Here is a 27,009-nt window from a genome sequence, read left to right as displayed (position 1 = left end):
GATGCCTCTGAGCAGATGTCTGACATATACAACTAATTAGTTCCCCCAACTTGTTTTAATTACATCTATCCCAATGGAGAAAAAAACCTCACAGTATACTTCTGTTTTATTACTACTACCCACCCCAACATTTTAACTGAAATGAGTATTAAGTGTAATGAAACAGCAGAAAAGGAAGGATTACACAGAAATATGTTCTCCTAGACAAATAAAGACCGGGATTTAAGAGTTGAATATGAATACAAAAACCTCAAGTTTTCAAGAATTACCAGTCAGGTGTGTCCAGAGGTACCGAAAACTTAATTTCAATCCTTGGGTTCACTCCTGTATTACATCAAACTCCTAGATGGTTGTTTGAAGGATTTCCTCTCCTCAAAAAGCAAAAAGTATTATTCTAAATACAGTATAAACAAAAGTAGGTAAGTCCTACCTCAAAAAAAAAAAAAAAAGTCATAATTTATCCAGATTTCAGAAAATAAACTCTTGGGAAATTTTTACTTAAGAGTAAAATTATACCTCATTTAAATTATACCATATTCAATTAAAAAGTAAGACAAGTAACCAATAAAGATGAAAATAACAACAAGTATTAATCACTACCTTTTACAGAGCACTTAGTATGTGACAGGGATACAGTACTTCATGTTTATTTCATCACTTAACACTCCTAATCACCCTATGAAGTATTTCTTTACTTTTTAACATAGGAGGAAATTGAGGCTCAAAAAGGGTAAGTCATTTGGCCACTATACTGGGGCTAGGATTATAATCTAAGTTTCAAAGCTCTTCCTTTTTAATATTTGCAGTCAAATGAATAGGCGAAATTAAATTTGGCCATATAATTGCATTCAGAATCGTATTTCTTTTAACTCTAATACCTACCACTGACAATGGAAAGGTACCTTTAAAATATACCATTTTACAGAATAACCATCCTGGAAAGCATACTAAACTGAAAAAGAACCTAAAGAAATGTTACTTCCAAGATTAGTTATCAAGTTTGCCATCAAAATAAGTATGAATATTATTTTATTGGATTATGTGTAAAGGAGTCAAAGATAAATTCTAGATCAGACATGCTGACTTCAACCCAAATTTATTCAATTTTTTAAAAAGTAATAAAAACATTTTTATTAAACACTTCTATTGAACATGTTTAGGTAAAATACCTTGAGTTTATAATCCCAAACACCAGTGACTAAGAATAAAAATGGAAAAATAATTTGAATCTATTTTCATGGTCCACATACATTGAAATGCAAAACAAATATAATAGACATATGAATATTTGGGCTTCAGAGAAAATATCAGGAGACTGACACAGGTATAAGGAATCTTAAAAATGTCATCCTATATGATTACAAGCAGATTTATATACTAGATTTTGTTTTATTATACTGTACTTCCCAAAATTATAAATATTTTAGGTATAACCCTATTATAAATATAAATTCAGTAATTCTATCTTAACTTTAGTTAAGGAGAAATGAAAATGTATTACGATAGTTTGACATTACTTAAAGCTGATTTGGCATAGTAAATTTGAAAGGAACACTTCAACTGAAGCAATTTTAAAGGTACAGATAAAGGTTATATTTAAGTAAAATAAAGTCAGGAAGATTTACTTAAAAGAAGACTGGAAAAAGTCCCCTTTATAGAAATCTTTGAAAAAAAAAATATATATATATATATATATTCTTTCAATTTAAAAGAAGACTGTCATCTAGGTGAGATGTTTACAGTAGATATGCAATAGATATACAATATTTTCCCTAAAAAGGGTCTTTTGTATCAGATCTCAAAGTAAAAAATAAATTGAATCCACTTTTGTTCAGTATTTAGGTCACACCTCGAAATAAATATATTAATTCTACCAAGTAAAACTGCTAGCATGAAAGCTCTGAAAATTCTTTAGCTTAAGATATTTTTCTCCAAAATCTATATAATAATTAAGATTTATGCTTATTTTATCTATGAATACAACTTCAACTACGAAATTCAGTTCAATACTCTGCATAAGTCAGATAACAGAGAAGCATGCTACAAACCCTTTGCTATTTCTCTCCCAACTATCTAGCTATGAAAAGGGAAAGAATAAAATTTTTAAATAAAGCTCCTGAATTTGCCCAAATATACTTTTAGAAACTTACATTTAAAGTATAATCATCTCCAAAGTGACTCTGCTTTCCACAACCTTAGAAAAAACCGGGTATTCCAAAATAGGAGGGATTTGACAGTAGGACATACTGAAGTAGGTGAAGCTGAATGGTTGGTCACATATAATAATCTTGCATAGACTTTGTGTTCAGCAAAACGTTTGCAGATCATGGGCATAAGATGATGAATTAACATGGAGAGAATCTTTGAAGACAAATGAGAACACTGGAAAACAAAAGGCTGAAAAACTGAAAATTTCAGAACATGTTCCCCTGAAATGGTACATATTTTTCTCTTCAGATGAGAAAAAGTTGTAAGATGCATTTTCAATTCTGGCTTTTCTTAGGAAGACAATAATGATCTGTGCCAGAAGATTTCTTATCTTGAAATGAAAGTGTACGAGGGAATGGACTCTTTAAAACATATATACCAACCATACCTTGATGAAATTTATTCTCCAGTGTGGAGTAAGGGCTCTCCAGTTCTAAAGGTAAAAATTGGTCACTTTATTCTATTTTAAAAGATATACAGATCCAATTTCAGCATAGAAGATACAGGTTCAAAGTGTGTTCTTGGTTATTCCAAAAACTCTGCTTGCAAAGCGTTCATAATTTTGACAAACCCTATAAAACTCTTCCACAATGAACTTTTTCAACCTACTGAACAGAATTCATGCCCACACTCTGTTCACTTGAGCAGCGTTTGTCTCTGTGAAGCACATCAAAATCACTCAAACATCAAATTGCTGATTTGATAGAATGATTTATTTTCCCATTACAGGAAAGTCACGAGTGACTTGTTCTGAGGTACGTTTTTGAGCTATGAAGGACATCGATTAGAAAGCTCCACACTTGAAGGTTTCTCTTTAGATGGTAACATTTTATGGCTGGACAGTCTCTGCAGGTACCAGATTTCCTGTTGTATCCAACTGCATACATTTACATGTGCATGCAGAAACGGGACACTCTGCATGGTCCCTAAAAAAAATAGGTCAAGTAAAAATTAAAAATCTAAATTAAGCATATACATACATACATTTATCTATATACCTATCTGTATGTAGAATGGTATTTGAAAAAATACAGGAATTAAAACCCAAAGACTTAAACAAAAAATGACTGACAAGCTGAACTGGGAAGAAAGTTACTAAAAAGTGAATAGCTTTACCTTTTAAATATACAATAGACACCTTATTTATAGTTATGAAGTTGACAGGGATGTGCTCAGAGTTGTAATTAAAGCCAATGTGACAAACTGGGTATAAAAGTTACAGCAATGAGGACAAAGGGCCACTGGCACTATTCAAAGCAGAAGTTAAACATGGCTTGAGTCTCCAGTGCATCGAATGCATACTTACTATATAACAAGTTTATTTAGAAGATAACTGATGCGGTAGTTTGATATGTATACTCTGTCATTTAATTTCTACAATTACATACTAAGATTGGATATTAGGTTAGCTGTAAAAACTGTAAATTCACACATTTAACCCATACATAATATTTAAACTATTTCTTATATAAGTATTAATCTTACAGTTTAAAATTACATAGGATATCTAATGATAGAAATGTTGACACCACCTTTGTTAACTCCAATGACAGCAAAAAAGAAATTCATCCTTCGGCTACATAAGCCTGAACTATTTAAAAGGCCATCTGCGCTATCACCTCTAACTCCAAGCCTATTAAAGAAGAAATGTGCTGATTACCTGAACCAACTAAGCATATGGCCAGCATGTCCACCATGCCTGCAATTGTGACACCATGTGAACCAGTTGTTAAATTGAGCTAATTTTTTATCCTTGCTCAAGTCTACTTTTTCATCTGATTTGGATCCTCCTATGGGTTAAAGAAAATCATCTTCATTAACTATTATCACAAAATTTTATTCAAAGCTTTAACTTGAAAGTTATTTCTAAAACTATGTTAAACTACAAATCATATATCATATTGAAATAGCTATTTTAATGCTACGACCCAGTTTAGACTGAAAAACTACTGAATAACAAAAGTTTCCTTACATTTTTAATAGTCCAAAAAAAAGGAAAAATATAAATTACCAAACCCACTAAGAAGCAATCTGAATTAACCTCAGAAAAGCAATCAGTTTAAAATCTTCCCACAGAGAAACTACCAAGCCCAGTTTACAAGTGAGTTCTACTAAACCCTGAAGGAACAGGTAATTTTCATCTATATAAACTCCTCCAAAAAACAGGAAAAGAGAAAATTTCTCAATGTACTTCCTGATGCTGGTATACCTTTGCTAAAAGCAGCAGACCAAGATAATGTATGAAAGGAAGATTATAGGACAATCTCTCTCCTGAACAGACATAAAAATCCAAAGGAAAACATTAGCAAACAGTATTAATTAGCAATTCTATTTCTAGGTACATAGAGAAACTTATGTACATGCACAAAGGAGTCATATGCAGTAATGTTCGTAACAGTATTGTTTGTAATAGTAAAAATCTAGAAACAACCAAAGCATCCATCAATAATAGAATGGAAAAACTGTGTTAGAGTCATGAATGGAATATCAAATATTAATGAAATGTGAATAAACTACAGCTATATTCATTAGCACAATTAAAACTAAAAAAAAAAAAAAAAACAGTGTTGAGCAAAAAAAGGTAAGTCAAAGGATATATTCCTGAAGATTCATTCATATGGAATTTAAAATACAGACAAAACCAAACATGTGATAGAACATACAGATAAGCAAGAAACCAAGTAACACACAATTTATGGCAGTAGTTACTTCTGGGGAAGAGGAAAGAGGTAGGACTAGGCAGGGAATAATGAGCAAAGGCACTGGTATAGACAATGTTATCTTAAGCAGGCTAGAGGTCTCGGGGATGTTCGATTTGTGTTACAGTTCACAAAAAAGTTTAAGAAAAATGTTTTATTACACATGCATGTTTAGACATGTATATCTTCACACACATATTCACATAACTTTTAGTACTCAAAAAATGCTCATTCTATTAATCCTGGCCACCTTAATATTTTTATTGTTGTTGTTCTAAAACAGATCAAATTAAAATATTTTAAGATTGTATATGATTAGAGGCAATAGGAAAAATGATTAAGTAAAAATATTAAGTTTAATCGAGCAATTGTGCTATTAACATATGACGCTGTGCTAGTAACACTTTAATGACCAAAGGGATAGTCTTACAAATAGTTTTTTAAAATATCCATCTGTTTTTGCTAAAGGATGTACAGGTGGTTGAAGAATTTAAGATGTAAATACACCGAAATTCTTCCTAAAAGCTTCATAAAAATGATTAACAATGAAAGGGGAGAGGAAGACAAAAAGAAAGAAAATACAGACCTTTATTTTTTTAATATAGACCTTTTAAAGATAACCATTTTATATTGTGTAATAGCTCATTAGTGATTTTCACTTTATTTTTGTAACTTCTAAGATGCAGAAAACAGACTGAATCCAGAACAGTTTATTCCTTATGTTCCTCTGATGAAGCTGAAAATATTAAGGTCTACCTCAATGCCATGTGAAAAGGCTTTTGAAAGATCAAATAGCTTTAGCAAATGATATATCTGATAAAGGGTTAATAACCAAATACAAAAGAAATTTCTATAACTGAGCCAGAAAACAAACAGTCCTATTAAAAAAATAGGCAGAGAACCTGAACAGTTGTTTTTCCAAAGAAGACATACAGGTGGCTCACAGACACATGAAAAGATCAGGGAAATATAGGTTAAAACCACAATGAAATCTGACCCTTCTCAAAATGGCTAGCAACAAAAATATAAAAATAACAAGTGCTGGTGAGGATGTAGAGAAAAGGGAACCCTCATGCACTGTTGGTGGGAATGCAAATGAAACAGCCACTGTGGAAAGCAATATGGAGGTTCCTCAAGAAATTAAAAATCCAGTAATTCCAGTAATTCCAGTATTGGGTATTTACCCAGAGAAAATGAAAACACTAACTCAAAAAGATACATGCACTCCTATGTTTATTGCAGTATTATTTACAATAGCCAAGACATGGAAGCAACCTAAGTGTCCATCAATAGACAAATGGATAAGGAAAGTGTGGTGTACATATACAATGGAATATTACAAAACCATAAAAAAAGATGAAATTGTGCCACTTGAGACAACATGGATAGACCTAGAGGGTATCAGGCTAAGTGAAACAAGTCAGACTGAGAAAGACAAATATCCTACAACTCCACTTGTAAATGGAATCTAAAAAACATGAATAAACAAACAAAAAGCAGAATCAGGGCACCTGGGTGGACCAGTCAGTTAAGTGTCTGACTCTGGATTTCAGCTCAGGTCATGATCTCACAAGTTTCATGAGTTCAAGCCCCATGTAGGCTCTGTGCTGACCATGTATAGCCTGCTTGGGATTCTCAATCAATCTCTCTCTCTCTCTCTCTCTCTCTCTCTCTCTCTCTCTGTGTGTGTGTGTGTGTGTGTGTGTATGTTCCTCCCCTGCTCTCACTCTCTCAAAATAAATAAATTTTTAAAAAATTAGAAAAAAAGGCAGAATCAGACATATAAATACAGAGAATAAAGCTGACGGTTGCCAGAGGGAGGGATGGGAAGGGTTGAGCAAAATGGGAAGGGGGGAGGGAGATACAGGCTCCCAGTAATGAAATGATTAAGTTACAAGAATAAAAGGCAGAATGTAGGAATACAGTCAGTGATACTGTAATAGTGATGTAACAGGTAGATACACTTGTGGTGAACATAGTATAACATATAAACTTGTCACAGCACTAAACTGTACACCTACCTGAAACTTAAGTAATGTTGTGTGTCAACTATACTCAAAAAAAGATCAAATAGTTGTAACTTTTATAATATTCATAGTGAATTACAAAGATAAGTGCTACAGAATAGTCAAGGGAAACTAGAGTTTCACATAGTCACTAACTACTACTACTGCTGCTACTACTAAAAGAAGAGTAAGAGAGAAACTAGTATGTAACCTAATTTTAAAAAAGGTATCACATCTGTACATTAACATCTATAAAGGCAGGGATTTTTCTGTTTTGTTCACTGTACTATTCCCAGCACTTAGAAGAATAAGTGCTAATTAGACATTTGTTGACTAAATAACGGTTATAATTCATACTGCTAAATATGTTTACAATTAAACATTATAGTTATAAGTATAAAATTATAAACATTTATAAATAATTGTGTTTATAATTATAAACTCCATTGAGTTTCAACAGAGTCCAATCTTTAAAGCACAACTGAGTGTAAAGATATGCAACCCTCCGTTAAATAAGCTTATGGAAATCCTGGCCACTTGGATCACAAAGCATGATGGATGGATAGTATCTCTAATTGTAGGCAAAGCAACAGAGGGATGTGTACACCGCAATCTTTAAACTACCTTGAGCTAGCATTTTATTTCTATTAGGTCCTGTCTTATTTTGGAACTCAGAGTCTTCTGATTTTACATACTAAAAAAGAATATGCTTATTATAGCTGACCCTTGGAAAACATGAGATTGAACTATATGGATCTGCTTACATGTGGATTTTTTACAGTATGGTAAATATATTTTCTCTTCCTTATGATTTTCTTAACATTTTATTTTCCCTAGTATTATATACTATACAGTATATAATACACAAAGCATACAATGTATGTTAATCAATGGTTTAGCTTATCTGTGAGGTTTCCAGTCAATAGTAAGCTACCAATTGTTCAATTTTGGGGGAGTCAGAAGTTATACCTGGATTTTTGACTGTCTGGAGGTTGGTTCCACTAACCCCCTGCCCCCATGTTGTTCAAAGGTCAACTGTATTTTGTAATTAGCACAACAATCACTTAAAGACCAGGTTTCCCTAATTTCCCCACACTATTTCCTATTAATCTACTTCTGAGGCTCTTGTCATACAGACGCAGCTGCTAGTTACCATACACTTTCTGTACTAACACTCACTAATCTCTTTACCCTTGTTTATGCTTTTTACACTTCGTCTCCAACCTGTAAGGCCTCTCTAAGATCTTCCCATATTTAAATCTCCCAAACTTTTTTAAACGACCACCTTAAACGGTATCTTCTTTCTGAAAATTTCCAGATGTCCTTCAAACAGAAGTATAACACTTTCTTTATACAATATTCCTTATCTAACTCAGAAAGCTAAATGTGTTTCAGAATACAGAATGCTTGGGATTTTTGGAAAATAGTGAGCAAATATTATATAACAACTCCAGGAAAGTCAGAGGCAGCATCCTGTAATCAAAGACCTTAACAGCCTTCTGCCAGTTCTGAACAGGTTTCTTTACCATATGAGATTACTGTAAATTCATTTACAAAACTTGGATTTTCAGATCTTTTTAGAGATTCTGGAATGATAGATAAGGGATTCTGGACCAGTATTTCTTTTCTTAAACATATCATTTCTTATTTTATCCATACTCATTGTACACTATTAGCTCCACAAGGATCTTTGATTCAACTCAGCATATACAGCCTTCAACTGTTCAAATATATATTATATAAAAAAAAATATTATTGAAGCAAAATACAAAAAAAAAATTTCTGACGCAAATATGGAAAAATGTTAAGATTTTATAAACCTGAGTGTAGAATATTCATTAAATTACCGATCTCTATAACAGGGTGAAATGTTTTGAGCTTCCTTCAAATTTTAGAAAATTGATTTTATCTTTTCTTATCTATTTCAAAAATTAAAAAGATTGAAAAGCAAATATCTAGCAAAAAATAATGGGCCATTATGGCTTCCTGAGGCTATGTTGTGAAAGATGTATTAAATTTACTTTAAAAAAAAATTTTTTTTTTAATGTTATTCATTTTTTGAGAGACAGAGAGAGAGCGTGAGGGAGCATGAGGGGCAGAGCGGGGAGGGGCAGAGAGAGAGGGAACACAGAATCGGAAGCAGGCTCCAGGCTCTGAGCTGTCAGCACAGAACCCGACATGGGGCTCGAACTCACGGACCAGGAGATCATGACCTGAGCCGAAGTCGGATACTTAACCGGCTGAGCCACGCAGGCACCCCTAAATTTAACTATTTTTATGTATCCCAGTTCATATAGAACTTCTTTATGCAATATTTTGCCTCCTTGTTCTTTCACTGTAGATTTTTAGTCCAAACTATTTTCTATTTACCGTATCAGGACCATAAAAATGGTCAGCATGCAATGTATAAAATGAAAATCAAAATTTGAAATTTCAATCAAAACTAATATGTAAATTTGAAAATATTATGTATTGCCTTTATTTGCTTAAAAAAAAGGTACCAAACTTGAAAAATAATTACTCAGCCAATGATACCAGCACATCTCTTTCACAAATGTTAATGTAACAAATGAACTATTTACATGAACCAATTGCACAGTTGAATTATAAAATTTCTTAACTAGAAAAGATCTCCGTCTAACACCTTACATGAAAGAGGCTAGAGTAACTGAATGTCAGACTGTCACAGAGGGAGAATAAAACAGGCATTCTGACACCATATCCAGTTCTTTATTATACCAGCGTGCTAAATACTCAAATGTTTTTAATTTAAGTTTTTGCCATAGTATAATTTTCAAGTTACATAAACAGCTTGAATATTTCCAGTCATTGGATACATTATATTCAATTATCTACTGTTCTCAAAAAGTTTTTCTATGTGTTTACTATAAGCAGTAAACAATAATCCTAATACTTCTAACCATTAAAAAACACATGTTTTTACTAGGTAACTGACAAATCTAGCAGAAGCAGCACCAAAACCTGGAAGTAAAGGGATCTGACTTCTAGACTAACACTTCCTCTATGTATTTCACAGGTAGATTTTGAAGATTATGTAAGATAGAATGTAAAAGTGCTTTGGGACTATCAAAAGCTCTTTATGCATACAAGGTACTTGTTACTAGAGGAGGGCATACTGACTTTTAAATATAAAATTTGAGGGAACTCCTCTTAGAAAAGTGATAAGAAAATAGTATAATTATAGGGCTACTTAATAGTTAAGCCCTTTTCATGAACTTTAAATTGGCCAGCATTTGTGAGATTACTTGTGATATCATGAATACAGATTTTACTTTTAATGTATAGACTTTATAAATTACAGGAAATACAAAACCTTTAAGCCAGCAAAGTGGCTTTCTCCTAGAAATAATATAAACTCAATCTAGTATGTCTTCTATTTACAACATTAAATCAATTACGTAGGAACAATTTCAGCTCAGAAAATTATAGAATTATGTCATACCAGGACAGCTAGAAACAGGTGTTCCCATATTAATGAGGCAAAGCGCACATCGAGGAAGGGGTTTTCGACAGCCAGGGCAGCTTGTGACTTTAGATTTTGTTGGTGAACCGCTGACACCGTACTGACTAAAACCTCTGCCCTGATGAGGCACAGTTGAACAGCTGTAGGAGATCGACTTGCCACAGAAATTGCAACTCACAAACACCTATACAAAATGAAAGGAGGGATAAATATCATGCAAATTTTACAAATAAAATAAATTCAAAGTTTGATCCTAACAAATTACTCTTAAATAACTGTTAAACTTTATTTTATATTATAAAATAATTTGTTATCTGCGAAGTTTAACCAGCTCCCATTTGAGATTTCCACTTAGCAGTTATGTTATATGAATACTTCTTCTGTTACCTCTGTTTAGTTATATTTCTCCTAATACTACTAGTATCTGTAGAAAAACCCAGAAATATTAGATAATAACATTTTAGAAATAACAAAGACTTTAGAATTCACTTTGAACATTACAAAATAACCCATTTTAACTTCTGATCCACAGTTCAATGATTTGATCTCCTGAACAAAATTTTCTTATAAAGAAAGCACTCATTTCCTAAGACAAAAGGAGTTAAGGATCCTAAAATGTCAAATAGTTAGAATTTTAGAATAATAGCAACAGAAAGTGTTCATTTTGCCATTACGTTAAATTCCTAAGCTCTTAAACACTTACACAGATTAGTAACAAATATTACCATGCAATGTTATTTTACAAATACTTTGGTTGTTTTAATATAATCACTAATTTCTCAACTTTCTAAAATAAGAAAATAGCACCATCCAGTGCTCACATTGAGGATATACCTGATATCTAATGTCTGAATTTAGATACAGTGATCTCATGGAATATGCTTTATGTGATAACTGAGCTAAGGATTTTTAAACTAATGCTAAAAGAAAAAAATGTCCATGTCTAATTAGACATATGTATATACTGTTAGAGAAAAAAGGAAATCCTGCCTTATTACACATATATCAATAGGAACTTAATATAAGCAAAAGGATGAGCTAATAATTTATTAAATTGAACTCTAAATTTACCCAATATAACATGCTGAAAAAACACTTCTATTTTGGGCTGGGTTATTAAGTACATGTTATAATTTGATTCTCTCCAAAATATTGTACTTACCTGTGCTAAAGGTTTAGAACTGGGATCCAACTTACTCCTGTGAATATCAAACTCAGCTCGTTTGTGCCAAAACCTCCAGGCATCTAATAAATTTCTATAATTCTCAATCCAGTACTGGACTCTTTCATCTTTAAGAACATCTAAAGGAGAACCCTAAAATGAAAACATGAATTAATACAATTGTTTAAAAACTTCCTGGCTAAGTCAGAAAATTGCAGGTAACATGTGAGTGTGAGTCGCACAGATGAAATAGGCTCCCTTTTTGCCAAAAGCTGATTCCTAATGAGGATACGGACAAAATAATTGGCGGAACCTTCTTTAATTTACTTTAAGCTGGCCTCTACTAATGACATAAATATGTACTATATATATTATCATTATACCTGGCCAGGAAAGTATAATTCTGTATCTCTTACTTAAGTTGAAGGATCCAAGAGGAAACAATTCACTTTCCTACTTGAATACAGTACAAAGTGATGTGAATACTCTGTCCCCAAAATTAAAACCTCTGCCTTCACAAAATCTGTTTACTGTTTAATCTAAAAGCATACCAAAATAGCTCCATCACATATAAAATAATACTGAGCCTTGTCCTTTGGATCTAGCAGTGTACTGTGAATGCAGATGCTGTATTTTTTGTATACCTATTTATCTGAAAGTTAAACCTGTCTATTCTCTCTCTTGCCCTCAATCAAAACATACATTTACTACCTTCAAAATAAAAAAAAAACACAAAAAAAAACCCAAACCAAAAATGTTCTTCATTCTTTTGCCCCTAGGCCACAGTGAAAAGCAACAGTTTCTTTACCTTAAACTTAGATTTCTTCTCATTACGAACTTCAATTTCTTGCCAGTAAGGCTCTTCCTAAAGCTGTATTCTCCCTGGCAGCTGTGACATTTCACATTTCACCTGTGCTTATTTTGGGTTTGCACAGAATGCTTTTAGCCCTGTCCAGGATATCTTCCTTAAGTTCACATGATGAAGAAAGTAGAGAAAGTCTCAGCCTCCAATGACGCCACGGGCATCAGTAATGAAGCCCAGGTTTCCCAGTTTTAGGGAGCCAGATAGAAAAGTAAAATGTTAGAGAGAACTTAGCATCTTACTAATGGAAAAAGGGAAGAAACCTGTAACAGCTAATAGACAATCTATCTTTTAACATTCTATCAAAACAGAAGAAGCTTATCTTTCACCTATTAATTAGGTATTAATTTCAATTAAATTCAGGGTTAAATTCAGCAAAAAATATGTGAAAAACTCTTGGCTGACAATTTCATTTCTTAAAAAAGTAAACATCTCCTCTAGTGCTAATAATGACCAACTAGCCAAAACTAAGTGCTAAAGTAGAGTATAATCCCTAGTTTAAAAAGAAAATTCACAGAAAAATAAATCTTCATATCCCACGCTTCCCCAATTTGGTTAATTCATATTTGATAAGTCTTCTCTAGATCTGCCCCAAAAAATCTAAATTTAATCTCCAACAAAATGTGCAATGTAAACAGTTCAGAGATTATGACTGGAAAGGCTTGAGAAATACCCCGGGCTTTCCAAAAATCCATAGTAAGAAAATCTAAGACCAAAGTGAGCAGCTAGTAACTGAACTTCCAAAAGCATTAACCAACATTCTTCAGGAAAAGGTAAAAGAACCCAGATCTCTATAATGTACTATACACAACATCCAGTATTCAAATGAAAAACCACCAGACATAAACAGGTAAGTATAGTTCAAAGTCAAGGAAAAAGGCAGTCAACAAAAACCAAATCTAAAATACCCCACATTAAGAGAGTTAGCAGGAAAAATAATAAATGCAACCATTAAATATATGTTCAAAGACTTAAAGGAAAAGTAGAGTTTTTGGTTTTTGTGTGTTTTGGTTTTTTTTTTTAAATGTTTATTTATTTTGAGAGAGAGGGAGAGAGCACACGCGTGTGCGTGAGTGGGGGAAGGGCAGAGAGAGAGAGGGAGATAGAGAATCCCAACCAGGCTCCTCGCTCAACACAGAGCCCAATCCAGGGCTCAATCTCAGGACGGCGAGATCATAACCTGAGTCAAAATCAAGAGCCAGGCACTTAACTGATTGAGCCACCCAGATGCCCCAGGAAAAATGTTTTAATCAGCGTACAGATAGAGATCTGAGTGAAAAATGTAAACTATATAAAAATTAAGACTCTAGAACTAAACAGTACAAGAGCTGAAAATCTTCTCCTCAGGTGACATTAAGAGTCAATGAACAAATCACAGCATTTAAACAATTTGAAGAACTTCACAATCTAATGAGAAACACTGACTTGCAGATCAGTGAACCACAAGCAGGACAAAAAGAACTACAACTAAACATCAAGGGTAAACTGCTGAAAACCAAAAGCAGCCCAAGGAAAAATGAAACATTACACAGGGGAGACATTAATAATAATGGTTGACTTTTCTTCATAAACAATGGAGGCCAGAAAACTATGAAACGACACCTTTAAAGTGCTGAACCAAAGCAAGAGTGAAATAGACATTTTCAGTTAAAATTAAGCTGAGAGGATCTGTCATCCATGAAACTGTACTACAAGAAATGCTAGAGAGAAAGACCAAAGAGAAATAATACAACGTGAAAATTGTGTCTATTGGAGGAAGTAAACAGTCCCAGGAATGATAAATAAATAAATAAATGTAAAAGTCCATGTTTTCATTTTTCACATAATTTACGTAAAAGACAAGTGACTATTCAAAACAAATACAATAACACTGTTAAGTTGAAGTTTATAAGGTATATAGAAGTAAAATAATAAGACAAAGGAAGGAGATGTGTAAATGGAATTACACTGTTGTAACATCTGAAAAGTGTGAAGTATGAAGATAAAAAGTGGAAACGTCAGGTGTGAGGTAAAAGAGAAAAAGTAGGAAACATGATGTGTTAGGTGTGAAATGTGAAGTATGAGGGGGTAAAAATGTTAACTGATGAGGTAGGGATGCATTTTTGTTAGACCAAGAACAACCACTTCAAAAAAATAAATAAATAAAAAAGATAATGACAGGTTAATAGTTAAAAACCCAGTGGGTGAAGTGAAACAATGAAATGTTCAATTAGATCAAAAGAAGGGAGGAAAGGGACAGAAGAACAAAAAGAAGAAGGAAAAATAAGATAGAGAACAAACAGCATGATGGTACACTTAACCTTGATCATGTAAATACAAATGGGGGAAACATCAGAATGAATTTTCTAAAAGCAAGATCCACTGTCTTTTATTATACACTGTCTGCATATTAACTGTATTTTATAAATCTTGTTAAGAAGCTATCAACTCATTTGTACTTGGTAGTCATACTTCTCCAGTGTAATTTAACAGATGTAATCTCATTTCAGTCAGACAAAATTATGCATTATGTTACAGAAAGACACCTCTTCTTCCATGGACAGTGGCCTGATATGTTGGTAAGTATATTATAGTGTGGTTTGTGGGCCAGTATCTATATTTGTTCCTGAGATGGTAGGGGTGGGGAAGGAAGCATTCTACTACGTTTGCCCAGTACACAGCATGCTATCATATTGTATGAAGGGATGGGGACAGGAAAAAGGACACCATGAAAGGGTAAGAAGAGTTGGAGAGCTATAGGAAATCTCAGGGAAATGCTCTAAATTTTCATGGTATGTCTATCAAAAGTAAAGCAGAAGGAAACCTTTGCCAGAAATCTGTTTTTAACAGCTAACAGTAAACTACTAACAGTAAAAACTGAAAGTAAAGTGATGAACTTGTTACTCCAAATCATGCCCATTGATAACAAAGAGCGAAAATGACGAGTTAAGAGAGTTGTGATATAACTTGCCTTCAGGACTTCAAGGGAGACTACAGTTCAGATCAGGGAAAGACCATCTCTTTCACATAAGGTATAATTCTGTCAACTGGAGAAACTGGAGAGAGGTTTCTCTGCTCCATTTGAACTTTATATAAATTCAACACTGAAACTTCCCAAAATGAAAGGAATAACTGGATAACCCAAAGCAGGAGGGTGAGGGACACTAAGAAGTCCTCTATAGATCAAGAGATTGGGTTAAAGTGAAATGCCTCCTAAAGATCCTAAGCAAGCAAAAGGCATAACCATTCGATGAGGGAGGAAGGTGGTTAAGCACTATTTTTCTTTAAGCTGCCACCACACTGCACTAACCTGTAACATGCAGTAACTTGCTGTTTGGACATCTCCAGTTCTATCGACATAACTCTCCATTAAGTCCACTCCATCTTTAGTAAGGCCTGTAAGCAGTATTCCTTCCAAATTTCCAGCCTCTTTCATTTCGTTGGTCAACTTTTCAATATACCTATTTAACTGGAAAATTCAAAGTGATTTTTCTGAATTAATATGTTTCACTATATACTTTGTACCTTCAAAACTTGTACTTTTAAAATAGTGCTATATTTATGGAAAACATTTTAAAACCAAAGCCCTTGCAAAAATCTAGATATGATCTCTAAGAAGTCTGCATCTATCATAAACTACAATGCAGAATCCAAGATCGTTTAAAACACTTTTTCAAAACAGCAAGACATTTATTGTTTTAATAATTATTCTACAAAAGAACTACAGAGTTTACTATTTTAAACTTAAAGAGAACTGTCCTCATTATTCTGCCAAGTTCTTGCTGTAACAGAATTGGAGTTGAAAGGGAACTTTAAGATTATCAAAAATAACATCTCTTGGTAAGGTGTTCCCTGGCGTCATCCCACCCCAACCTGTAGCCAAGATTCCTCCGTTTTCCCTCAGCACTTTCTCATTATTGTAGCACTTAGCACATTATGTTACTCATTGTTTCTGTGCATTTCTCTCTCACTATACACATAGCATATGCATTTAATACTTGTTTATTGTATTAGGAAATGAAGGAATTCTCTTATGACATCCCTAAGGGGTGAGTTTAACATCTTTATCTATAGGCCAAAAGCAGAAATAAACTAAAATATTAAGTCAGCATTCTTACACAAGCAATTTTGGTTATGATACACAGGTTTACAATATCTTGACCTAACAAAGAATTATTAGTTTACTTTTTTAGAATAATTCATATATAAATGTCACATATACATATCTATACAAAAAGATTAATTTCCTAATGCAGTAAGAGTAAATATTAATAACTTCAAACATAGAATTGTATCAGTTTTTACCTGACTATCGCTAAGGAATTTACAAGCAAATGCCACTCTGTCACGTACAGCAACTTTGTTTTCATACTGAAAAGGAAAGAGCAAGGAGTTACTTGTAGGTGCTATGAGTTTTATATTTTTGCAGACTATTTTACATATCTAATATGCAATTTAATTTTCAAATGTATTAGTAAGTTATTGAGTATATACTGGCAGAGCCACTGATTGCCTAAGATGCCTTTTTTAAGTTTATTTATTTATTTTGAAAGACAGAGGGGTTGAACAGAGAGAGAGGAAAGAGAGAATCTCAAGCAAGTTCTGCACTATCAGCGCAAAGCCCGACACGGGGTTCGAACCCACAAACCATAAGATGATAACCTGAGCTGAGGTCAAGAGTCAGACACTTATCTGAATGAGCCACCCAGGTGCCCCTAAGATGTCTTTCTTCATGTAGCCCTCAGGAAACTCCATGCTAAGGTTATTATTCTTGCAAAGTAAAAATTTATGCCTAAAATACTGACCAATTCAGGTTAAAAATATTCCAGTTCAGTTTTACATAACTCCAACATAAAATGCAAGCAATAAAATATGGTTTATCAAATTTAAGATGCCATGTAATCCTTCCATTATAGAAATACATCTGGGGGAAACTGAGGAAATCTTTTCTGGGATGCTAAGTTAATCAACAAGTCTAGGAAATCTGTGAATTACCAGTGAATATACCAATACAGAATTTAAAAAGATTATCAATACATGTTTCTAAATACAAAGTAGAAAGTTTTAAACATACCCTTATAAATAAATAGATACACTTTTTTTGGCCATAGTAAAATACTGCTATATTGGTGTTTGTGGCAAAAATTTCAGGGGTACTGTGATACTTAAATTTTTGTATACTTGTCAATATTGTAAAATACTATTTTGAATTTCTATAAATGTAGGAAGGTAATTAACTTTGTGCTAAATATAAAAGTTTAAAAGTGACTTCCATTGAAATCATCCTATGAGATATAGTTTTCCTGCTTTAAACATAAGACCATTTCAACTGATACCTATCCTAACGTGCACTTCCAAGTATAAAATACGGTGCTGCATTTAAGATGGAACATGTCTCATGCAAACTAGATTTAACTCTTTAGATTCAGCACATGTGTATAATTTTGATTGGAAAAGAATTATAAATATTATCTGTCCCATTTTACAGCTGAGAAAATGAAAACCCCAAAAGTAAACTGACTAGCTGAAGTAACTGTGCTGGAGCAAGGACTTTAGGTTCGATTTCCCAATTCAGCACTTTTCATTAGATTACCGCAACTTAACAATTTTTAACAAAGGACACATTAATTATAATTATTAATACATAAAGAATAATTAGGCACACTCTCAAAACAGTTTGGAAATATGAAGTTTCTACTTAAGGCAAGATATATCTTACTTAATAACCCAAATTTAGATATACGAAAATAAAGGTATTTGTAATAGATCACTTAATTTAAAATACAGAAATTGAGTATTTAAACAATACTTCTCTATCAATTTAAAATATGAACAATCTGGGGCACCTGGATGGCTCCGTCAGTTAAGCATCTAACTTTGGCTCAGGTCACGATGTCACAGTTGGTGAGTTTGAGCCCTACATCGGGCTCTGTGCTGACAGCTCAGAGCTGGGAGCCTGCTTCAGATTCTGTGTCTCCCTCTCTCTCTGCCCCTCCCCGACTCATGCTCTGTCTCTATCACTCTCAAAAATAAACATAAAATTGAACAATCCACTTCTTCTTCTTGTCTTTACCATACTTTACTACTTCCTGAAAGTATTATTTCTCCAAAATACATTTTAAAGTCTTCTGTTTAACAAAAAAGAGTAATTACAGTAAAAACAAATAAAAAAAAAACACTCTTGGATATTAATTTGAAGTGGTTAGAAAAGTTCAATAGTTCTTTTATTAGAAGTTAATGGACAAAATCCATAAACTAAGGAATTGCCAAAGTGGACATTAACAACATTTATTAAATTTTTCATTAAGATACCTCAATAAAATACATGTTTTTTTAAATTCTTAGGGCCTGACCCTTAAATCAATCATCCAAGCAATGTGTCTTTTATATGAAGTGCTATAATAGCAAACACAGAAATAAGTTCCATGTTAGAAAGCTCTTCTCAGTGGTAGAAAAGTATCCAACAATGCAAAAAAAAGTTATAGTACTAATGTGAAGCTTAAAACACTATAACTGAAACTGATAAGTACATCTCATTTCACTCTTCTGTCCCCACTTTGTGTAAAGAACTTATTTGGTGATATGGTTAGATAGACATGTGGGTAAAGCAGGAGAAAAAAGTGATAGAGAAGACCAAATAATGAAAAAATGAAACAGTTCGGTATAAGTAATGTGATCATAGATCTTCCAAACTGTCTGTATGTCTGAGAACGCAAATACTAACTCAGATAAGTTACATGGTTATTCTAATCATAATTGATCATGTGTTTACTTAACTAAAAACAAAAACACAAACTTTTAAAAATTTGCATTTTTGGGTGCCTGGGCGGCTCAGTCCGTTAAGCATCCAACTCTTGACTTCAGCTCAGGTCATAATCTCATGGTTCATGGGTTTGAGCCCGTGCCGGGCTCCGTGCTGATAGTGCAGAGCCTGCTTGAGATTTTCTCCCTCTCTCTCTCTCAAAATAAATAAACTTTAAAAAATGCACTTCAATATGAAATTTATGTTTATATAGTTGTATAATTCTAGAGCTGTTCTTAAACTAAAGAATAAAATCCTATTCCCTCTATATCTGCAAATTATATTGTTAAAACTATTTAAAAAATCAAGTTTGTTATCAGGTACTTAACTGTAGAATGACATTCAAGAGCCACCCAAAGATATTTAAGATACCTTATTTTAACTAATACAAAATACATCAAAATATAACAATATTTCATGCAACAGACATTTGAACATTTTAACAAGGCTGGATAAAAACTTTTATTTTAAAAGGAACCTTGTCAAACAGAAATTAGCTTACCAATACTCCATCATAAGATCCTGTTTCACTTGTCAGAAATGCAAACATGACACACAGATATGGGTTATTTAACTGTAGTCGTAGAGTGCTGCACATTTCTCTCCAAAGGGAGTTTTTCTCATCTGTGTAACCCGATAAAGCCATTGCTACCACATTGAGATTCAGATCGCCTGCATGTTAAAAACAGTCAGCTAATCAAAGTAATCAAAAGCTTAATATCTCCTCTTCCAGTTCTTAAACCATAAACCAATAGACTGGAAGGCAACATTTACCTACAGAAAAATAAGCCCACTAGAATAGGGGTTTTGGTCCAGACTGGAAAATTTGGCAAGGACCACAAGCAAAAATTTCTATTCTTATAAAACTGTTGCCAATATTGCTAACCCTGTGCAGGACAAACACATCATTAAATTTTCAAGTTCTCATTCCAGGCAGGTTCCTATACTGTGTTATTGTGTAGGGTCTAAATGAAGAGAAGTGAAGCCATACTACCAGAATCATTGCCAGCCTTATCATGTTCATTTATATACAGATATTTCAGAACACTGATAATAAACATTACTGTACCTCAGGACTACAATTTTCAAAATAATTTTGTTTTCCTATTCCTAAATACAGAATGCACATACTTAAGTATATGTTCTGAAAGCCATTATTTTAGCATTCTTATTATAGTATTATACTTTTAATTTTTCTAGGGCAAAATTAACTATCAAAATTAACAAAGTAACATTGTATTTAGACACATTTGCAACAAAGCATTTGTTACCAATAGTCTTCTAAATGGCAGTTTTTAGCAGTTCATACAGCCATGGATAAGCTGCTAAACTGGCAGTTAGCCCTATGACTGCTTGGCCATCTAAGTTCAGCTTCAGAAAAGAAAACTAAATTCACCTTTAACTTTTGAATATTTTCTATATTTATTATAGCAATTTTCTTATTCTGTTCCTTGAGACTGATCATTTTCTTTCTTTTCCAAATAAAACAGCATTTCCCACTTTATGTTCTTAAATAGCCTTGCTCTTCATTCCTATGAACACTTTCCCCAAGTTACTTTGTACTTGCTTCCTCTGCCTACTCTATTAAATTAGATTTAAAGTCTTTTGAGATTAAAACAACCACCCTCACAACCAAAGAATATCTTTGTGAATCCTGCTTAAAACAATTTATTTCCAAGTGGAAAGGAATATTTGACTCAGAAAATCTTTTCTTTAGTCCTTAAGCAAGTTATTAAAATCACAGGAAATATACTTTCCCTATTGATAGTATGGGTGTTTAAATCTAACACCAAATTTTCCAGGTACACATGATAGGGAGGCATCAAGCTCTCAGGTTATACGAAAACTATAATTACAAATGGCTTAAAATATCGATTCTTTTTTTCATCTCCACATTATCTTCTATTGCTCTCCCAAATGGGGAAGACTTACACTGGAGCAAAAGTGAAGGAAAAGAGGCCAATCTGGGCAAAACATTAGTTTTTTAAACTTTTTTTACTGCAAGCAAATACATTACAATTATTTGCATGTTTTTCTCTGTGGTACAATAGAAATGTAATGTTTTCAAAATGGACCATCAAATAAGAATTACACATTCTGAATATTCAGAAATAATTTGCTAGGTGTATTAAAAATCAAAAGCTATATATATCTTAGTTACTTTCAACTGAAATATTCCTGATAAGGAAAAAACTGCATGTCTAGACTGAAATTTATTTGCCCACGTATTCTCTTGCAAAATGTCGGAGTAAAAACTTTACATTTCACTGTTTCTTCCTTTTAAAAAATATTACATGAAAACTACGTTTAAATCACCAGACTCCAGTAGAAGCATTTTTGCATATCAAAGTATGATTTTTATAAGAATCTGTATTAGTCTAACTAAAGTGTCACTTAGTTTCCTAAAAGTCAACCAATAACCATCCGAAAGATGATGTATAAAATACAAATGTTTGCCATAAGAATGCCTGCAAACTAAAGTAGCCCAATCTCCAATACATTTTTAAAAATGTATGTGAACCATCTTTAAAAGAAAAAAAAAAAAAAAACATTAAAAGGGACACATTTGAGCATTTACTGTAACATCATTAAAATGGTAGTTAAGACACATTTTCTTTTTTAGATATAAACCAAAGCATAAACAAAAGAGATGGGATATCTACTTTCATAGATACAGTTCTGTGCTCATTACTCTTTCAAAAAAAATTATCTAAAAATACTGATTAAATATCTTAAAGTTATCAGCATCTTTACTTTAAAGGATTCTATGAACTGCAGTCATCTTAGAATATAACCTAATACCTTTTTCTGAAGATGCTCCTTCATTCAGGATTTGGATTGCTCGTCGAATATCCAAGTTGAACAATGCCACAGCAGCAGCTCTCTCCCATTCCCCTTCTTGTACAAGGGAGTTCAAAAATGGCCCCACATCTACATCCGTTCCTTTCTTTATCCACCCGCAAAGCTGTAAAGCTAAAATTCTCTCTTCATTTAAATTCTGAGTATCAGTTTGCTTATCCAAACCGCTCCAATTATGTCTGCTACTTTCCACCATTCCTAAAAAAGATAAGTATTTTTATATTAGTTGCTTTATTACTATATTTTGAAATATATTTAGGAAGTAAGTCTGGGGATGCCTGGGTGGCTCAGGCAGTTAAGCATCCGACTTCAGTTCAGGTCCTAATCTCATGGCTTGTGAGTTTGCATCCCACATCAGGCTCTGTGCTGACAGCTCAGAGCCTGGAGCCTGCTTTGAATTCTGTGTCTCCCTCTCTCTCTGCCCCTCCCCTGCTCACACTCTGTCTCTCTCTCTCAAAAACAAACATTAAAAAAAAAAAAAAAGTAAGTCCATTTTACACAGAAATATTTCAATATTACACTCTGGATATTTGACTTTTTTAAGTGTATTTTTTAAACTTATTTTGAGAGAAAGAGAGAGAGAGCATGAACACAGAAAGGAGCAGAAAGAGAGGGAGAGAGAGAATCCCAAGCAGGCTCCAGTGCTGTCAGTGCAGAACCTGACAGGGCTCAAACTCATGAACCATGAGATCATGACCTGAGCCGAAATCAAGAGTGGAACCCTTAACAAATGAGCCACCCAGGTGCCCCTGGATATTTGACTTCTTAACCACAAATTCATGACAGCATAAATGTAAAATATGCCACAAACAAAACATACATTACATGTTGTTAACTACAACAGTTCCTTGAGATACCAAAAGAGCTACTGGAAGAACAATTAATGCTTGATGGGCTGAGCTGCTGCTTCAGAGAAGCTTCCCTGACCACCTAATCTAAGAGTGCCACCTGCTATTTTCTAATGTAACACTGTTTCTTCAATTTCCCTTAGACCTAATGTTAGCTCCCATATTTTATTAGTTTTCAGTCTTCTCTCTTCTCCTACTAGAATATATGCTTCAAAAGGGCAGGTGTCTTGTTTCTACTTGAAAGATTATCTCCAGTGCTTAGAATCCAATAGACTGACTCTCCCTCTCCGACTTTCTCTCTTTGTATGTATGTATGTGCGTGTGTGTGTGTATGTGTGTGTGTGTGTGTGTATATACCTGGGTGGCTCAGTTGTTAGGTGTCTGACTTCGGCTCAGGTCATATTTTCATCGTTGGTGGGTTCGAGCCCCACATTGGACTCTGTGCTGACTGCTCAGAGCCTGGAGCCTGTTTCAGATTCTGTGTCTCCCTTTCTCTCTGTCCCTTCCCCACTCATGCTCTGACTCTCTCTCTCTCTCTCTCAAAAATAAACATTAAAAAAATTATATACATATATATGAAAAAATGAGATCGTAAATACCAAAGTACTCTGAAAGTTTGAAGTAAATACTAAAGCTAAAACAGAATGGGAATTATTTGAAGGTTTCTTCCCCTTCACTAAATCAAAAGATTTTATATATTCTCATTCTCTTTTCAGAAGGAATCTAATTCTTCGAGCATTACACTGTAATCAAGGCAGATGATCCTAATGGCACTAAATAAAGGTGAAACAAATAGAAATAAAACCTGACTCCTATTGCATATCAAATCCTTAAATGTTCTAGAAAGTTGTACCATCAAGGGGCGCCTGGGTGGCGCAGTCGGTTAAGCGTCCGACTTCAGCCAGGTCACGATCTCGCGGTCCGTGAGTTCGAGCCCCGCGTCAGGCTCTGGGCTGATGGCTCGGAGCCTGGAGCCTGTTTCCCGTTCTGTGTCTCCCTCTCTCTCTGCCCCTCCCCCGTTCATGCTCTGTCTCTCTCTGTCCCAAAAATAAATAAAAAACGTTGAAAAAAAAATTTAAAAAAAAAAAGAAAGTTGTACCATCAAAATTGTCATTATAGAATTATCTGTTATTTTAACAAAAAGGATTTTCAGAATAAACTCAGTTATGAGTTAGGCAACAAGAATGTTTAACATTATAAACATCTTTTATTATAACTTTTATACTTACATATAATACATAATTATACCTTTGTAAATAACTAGATCAATAGGTTTTAAGAAATAATTCCATTTGTCTGTGGTAGGCAGAATTGTAAATTGGGCTCCATGATTCTTGCCCCCTAGTATATAATCCCCTCCTCTTGTGTACAGGTGAAATCTGTGACTTGCTTCTAAATTACACAATATAGTACAAGTGAAAGCATTTTGCAGATGTAATAAAAGGTCATTACTTAGTTGTCTCTGAGTCAATGAAAGGGAAATTATCATGTGTGGGCCTGACTTAACCACGTTAATACCTTCAAAAGAGTCCAGAGAAAATGAGAGAGGTTCTCCAGCTATACTAGAAGTAAAAGTTGCTTCGTTGTGAGAAGGCTGTGTGGCAAGGAAGCGTGGGTAGCCTCTAGGAGCTGAGGACAGCCCCTGGCGACAGCCAGCAAGGACAATTCTGCCCTACAAGTTCAAGGAAACAATTCTGTCAATAACCATATGAGCTTGGAACAATACTCCAACCTCCAGAAACAACCAAAGCCTGGCTAACATCTTCATTTTAGCCTTGTGAAACCAAGAGCAGAGGACCCAGTGAAGCCATGCCAAGACTTTAGACCATGGAAATGATGATATTTGCATAATATAAAAATGAATATACTGTCCAAAGTTGACTTTATACTCTTCTGAGAAAAGAATTAAAGAAATGAACACAAGCAAAATTGGGAAAATATTAAAAACTGCATCAATTGCCATTTGCAAATCAAATACATATATAAATAATGCAAAGCATTATTTCTTAAAGTCCATTTAATCTAAATACATGGGTAGAGTAAAATTAGTATATAGTGAATGTCTAAATACATGAGTAAAGAGTAAAATTAGTATAACAGCAAAAGTCTAAACTCTCCAAACCTAATTCACACTTTTAAATAACTTCCTTCATTATATGATGTTAGGCCATGGCAAAAGCTCATAATATTATTCATGGTAGGACATATTTTAAGCTATATATCATTGCTTTATAAAAAAGTTTCAAGATGAGTTATTTGTAAATCTGGAAATTAAAAAAACAATTAAATATCTACACTTGAAATTATTTATTTTTAACCTTACTGCTGAAAACTGTTGCTGTTAAGTCAAGGGGTCAGGAGGAAACTTCTGAAAAGTTTTCTTCCCTTAAGAGAACCACCTGCCCATTGAAAAGAGGAAGCATGCTGCTCTATTTGCAACCATGAAGAAAGTTAGTCATGACAAAATCACTTTTAGCTTATGAAAGTGAACTTTTAAGAACTGTTATAAAATTCTGAATAATAAGGTTAAAACACGTTAAAAATTAAATACAACAGGGACACCTGGGTGGGTCAGTCACTTAGGCATCCGACTCTTGAGTTTGGCTTGGGACATGATCTCTCAGTTCATGAATTTGAGCTACACGTCAGACTCTGCACTGATGGTGCGGAGCCTGCTTGGGGATTCTCTCTCTCCCTCCCTCTGCCGCTGCTCTTCCCATGCTCTCTCTCAAAATAAACAAATAAAAACTTAAAAAAAGCTAAACACAACATTTTTCTGAATAACAAATTTACATTTAGATAAAATGCAGCTATTAAATTTTAAGAATAAGCTGTAGATGTACCATTTGGTATTTATTTTTGTATCTCTCCTATAAATTTTGGATTGAATGCTGAGGATATTAAATGGTAAAAATGACTATTTCAGGGGCACCTGGGTGGCTCAGTCGGTTATGCATCCAACTCTTGACTTCGGCTCAGGTCATGATCTCACGGTTCTGGAGTTCAAGCCCTGCATCAGGCTCTGCATAGACAGTGCAGAACCTACTTGGGATTTTGTCTACCTCTCTCTCTGCCCCTCCCTTGCTTGCTATCTCTCTCTCAAAATAAATAAAAATAAACTTTTTCTAAAAAAATAAATAAAAACTATTTTAGGGGCACATGGGTAACCAACCACATGAGTTGGTTAAGTATCTGACTTTGCCTCAGGTCATGATCTCACCATTCCCAAGCTTGAGCCCAGTCAGGCTTTGTGCTGACAGCTCAGAGCCAGGTGCCTATTTCAGATTCTGTGTCTTCATCACTCTCTCTGCCCCTCCCCAACTCACACTCTCTCTTCTCCCTCTCAAAAATAAACAAACATAAAAAAAGACTATTTAAAAATTGTTTAATGTTTATTTATTTTTGACAAAGAGAAAGAGAGACAGACAGACAGACACAGTGTGAGCAGGGGAAGGGCAGAGAGACAGAGAGGGAGACTCAGAATTTGAGGCAGGCAGGCTCTAGGCTCTGAGCTGTCAGCACAGAGCCTGATGTGGGCTTGAACTCACAAACTGTGAGATCATGCCTTGAGCTGAAGTCAGACGCTTAATGAACTGAGCCACCCAGGCACCCCCCCCCAAAAAAGGATTATTTTAAACAGGTGAACAAAAAGCAGCAATTTATTTTTCAAACAAATTCTCACAGTTTAATAATATTTGAGTTTCTTAGAGTTTTTATTTTACAGAAATTGTGTCATGGAATAAATAAAGATGAATACGTACAACTCCAAAGAGTTCAGTACTACAAAGTGGAAATATGTCCTGTAAGTCAAGTGCATGGATACCACGTCATGTATTTTGCCTGATCTTTTGGCCTTCTTATGGCTTGATAACTATGTACCTGGTTATTAGGGTTATCAAATAAGCAGCGTGATATTATTGTGCATTTTTAAGTATATAGTCATTCTTTTTAACACATATAAATTTTAAAATTTATGATTTTATCTCTGAAAAAGAATTAAAATGTATTTACACATGTCTTTCAATACTAAAAGAACAAAACTGTATCCCTTAAATTTAAGACTAACCTATATATATAAATAGAATCGATGTTTTATTGAC

General features: G+C 33.8%; 1 protein-coding gene across 4 annotated transcripts in view; it reads right to left on the bottom strand.

Annotated features, from left to right (window-relative positions):
- Positions 1-1,080: 1,080 nt before the first annotated feature.
- MIOS (meiosis regulator for oocyte development) overlaps positions 1,081-27,009 on the bottom strand; it is a 47,537-nt gene continuing 21,608 nt past the window's right edge. For all 4 annotated transcript variants that reach the window (XM_019443410.2, XM_019443412.2, XM_019443415.2 and 1 more), the window contains 8 exons: positions 22,005-22,259; positions 19,705-19,874; positions 16,706-16,771; positions 15,711-15,869; positions 11,560-11,712; positions 10,377-10,581; positions 3,869-3,998; positions 1,081-3,134 (listed from right to left, as the gene is read on the bottom strand). In XM_019443410.2, the coding sequence (XP_019298955.1) occupies positions 3,038-3,134; positions 3,869-3,998; positions 10,377-10,581; positions 11,560-11,712; positions 15,711-15,869; positions 16,706-16,771; positions 19,705-19,874; positions 22,005-22,259 (1,235 nt within the window). In that variant the 3' untranslated portion in view covers positions 1,081-3,037. The remainder of the gene's footprint in view (positions 3,135-3,868; positions 3,999-10,376; positions 10,582-11,559; positions 11,713-15,710; positions 15,870-16,705; positions 16,772-19,704; positions 19,875-22,004; positions 22,260-27,009) is intronic.

The sequence above is a fragment of the Panthera pardus genome, unplaced genomic scaffold (assembly GCF_024362965.1).
Source record: "Panthera pardus isolate Hobbes unplaced genomic scaffold, ASM2436296v1 HiC_scaffold_8, whole genome shotgun sequence".
NCBI classification, from domain to species: Eukaryota; Metazoa; Chordata; class Mammalia; order Carnivora; family Felidae; genus Panthera; species Panthera pardus.
The sequence above is the reverse complement of the archived record's forward strand: the minus strand, read 5'-3'. Positions and strand labels throughout refer to the sequence as shown.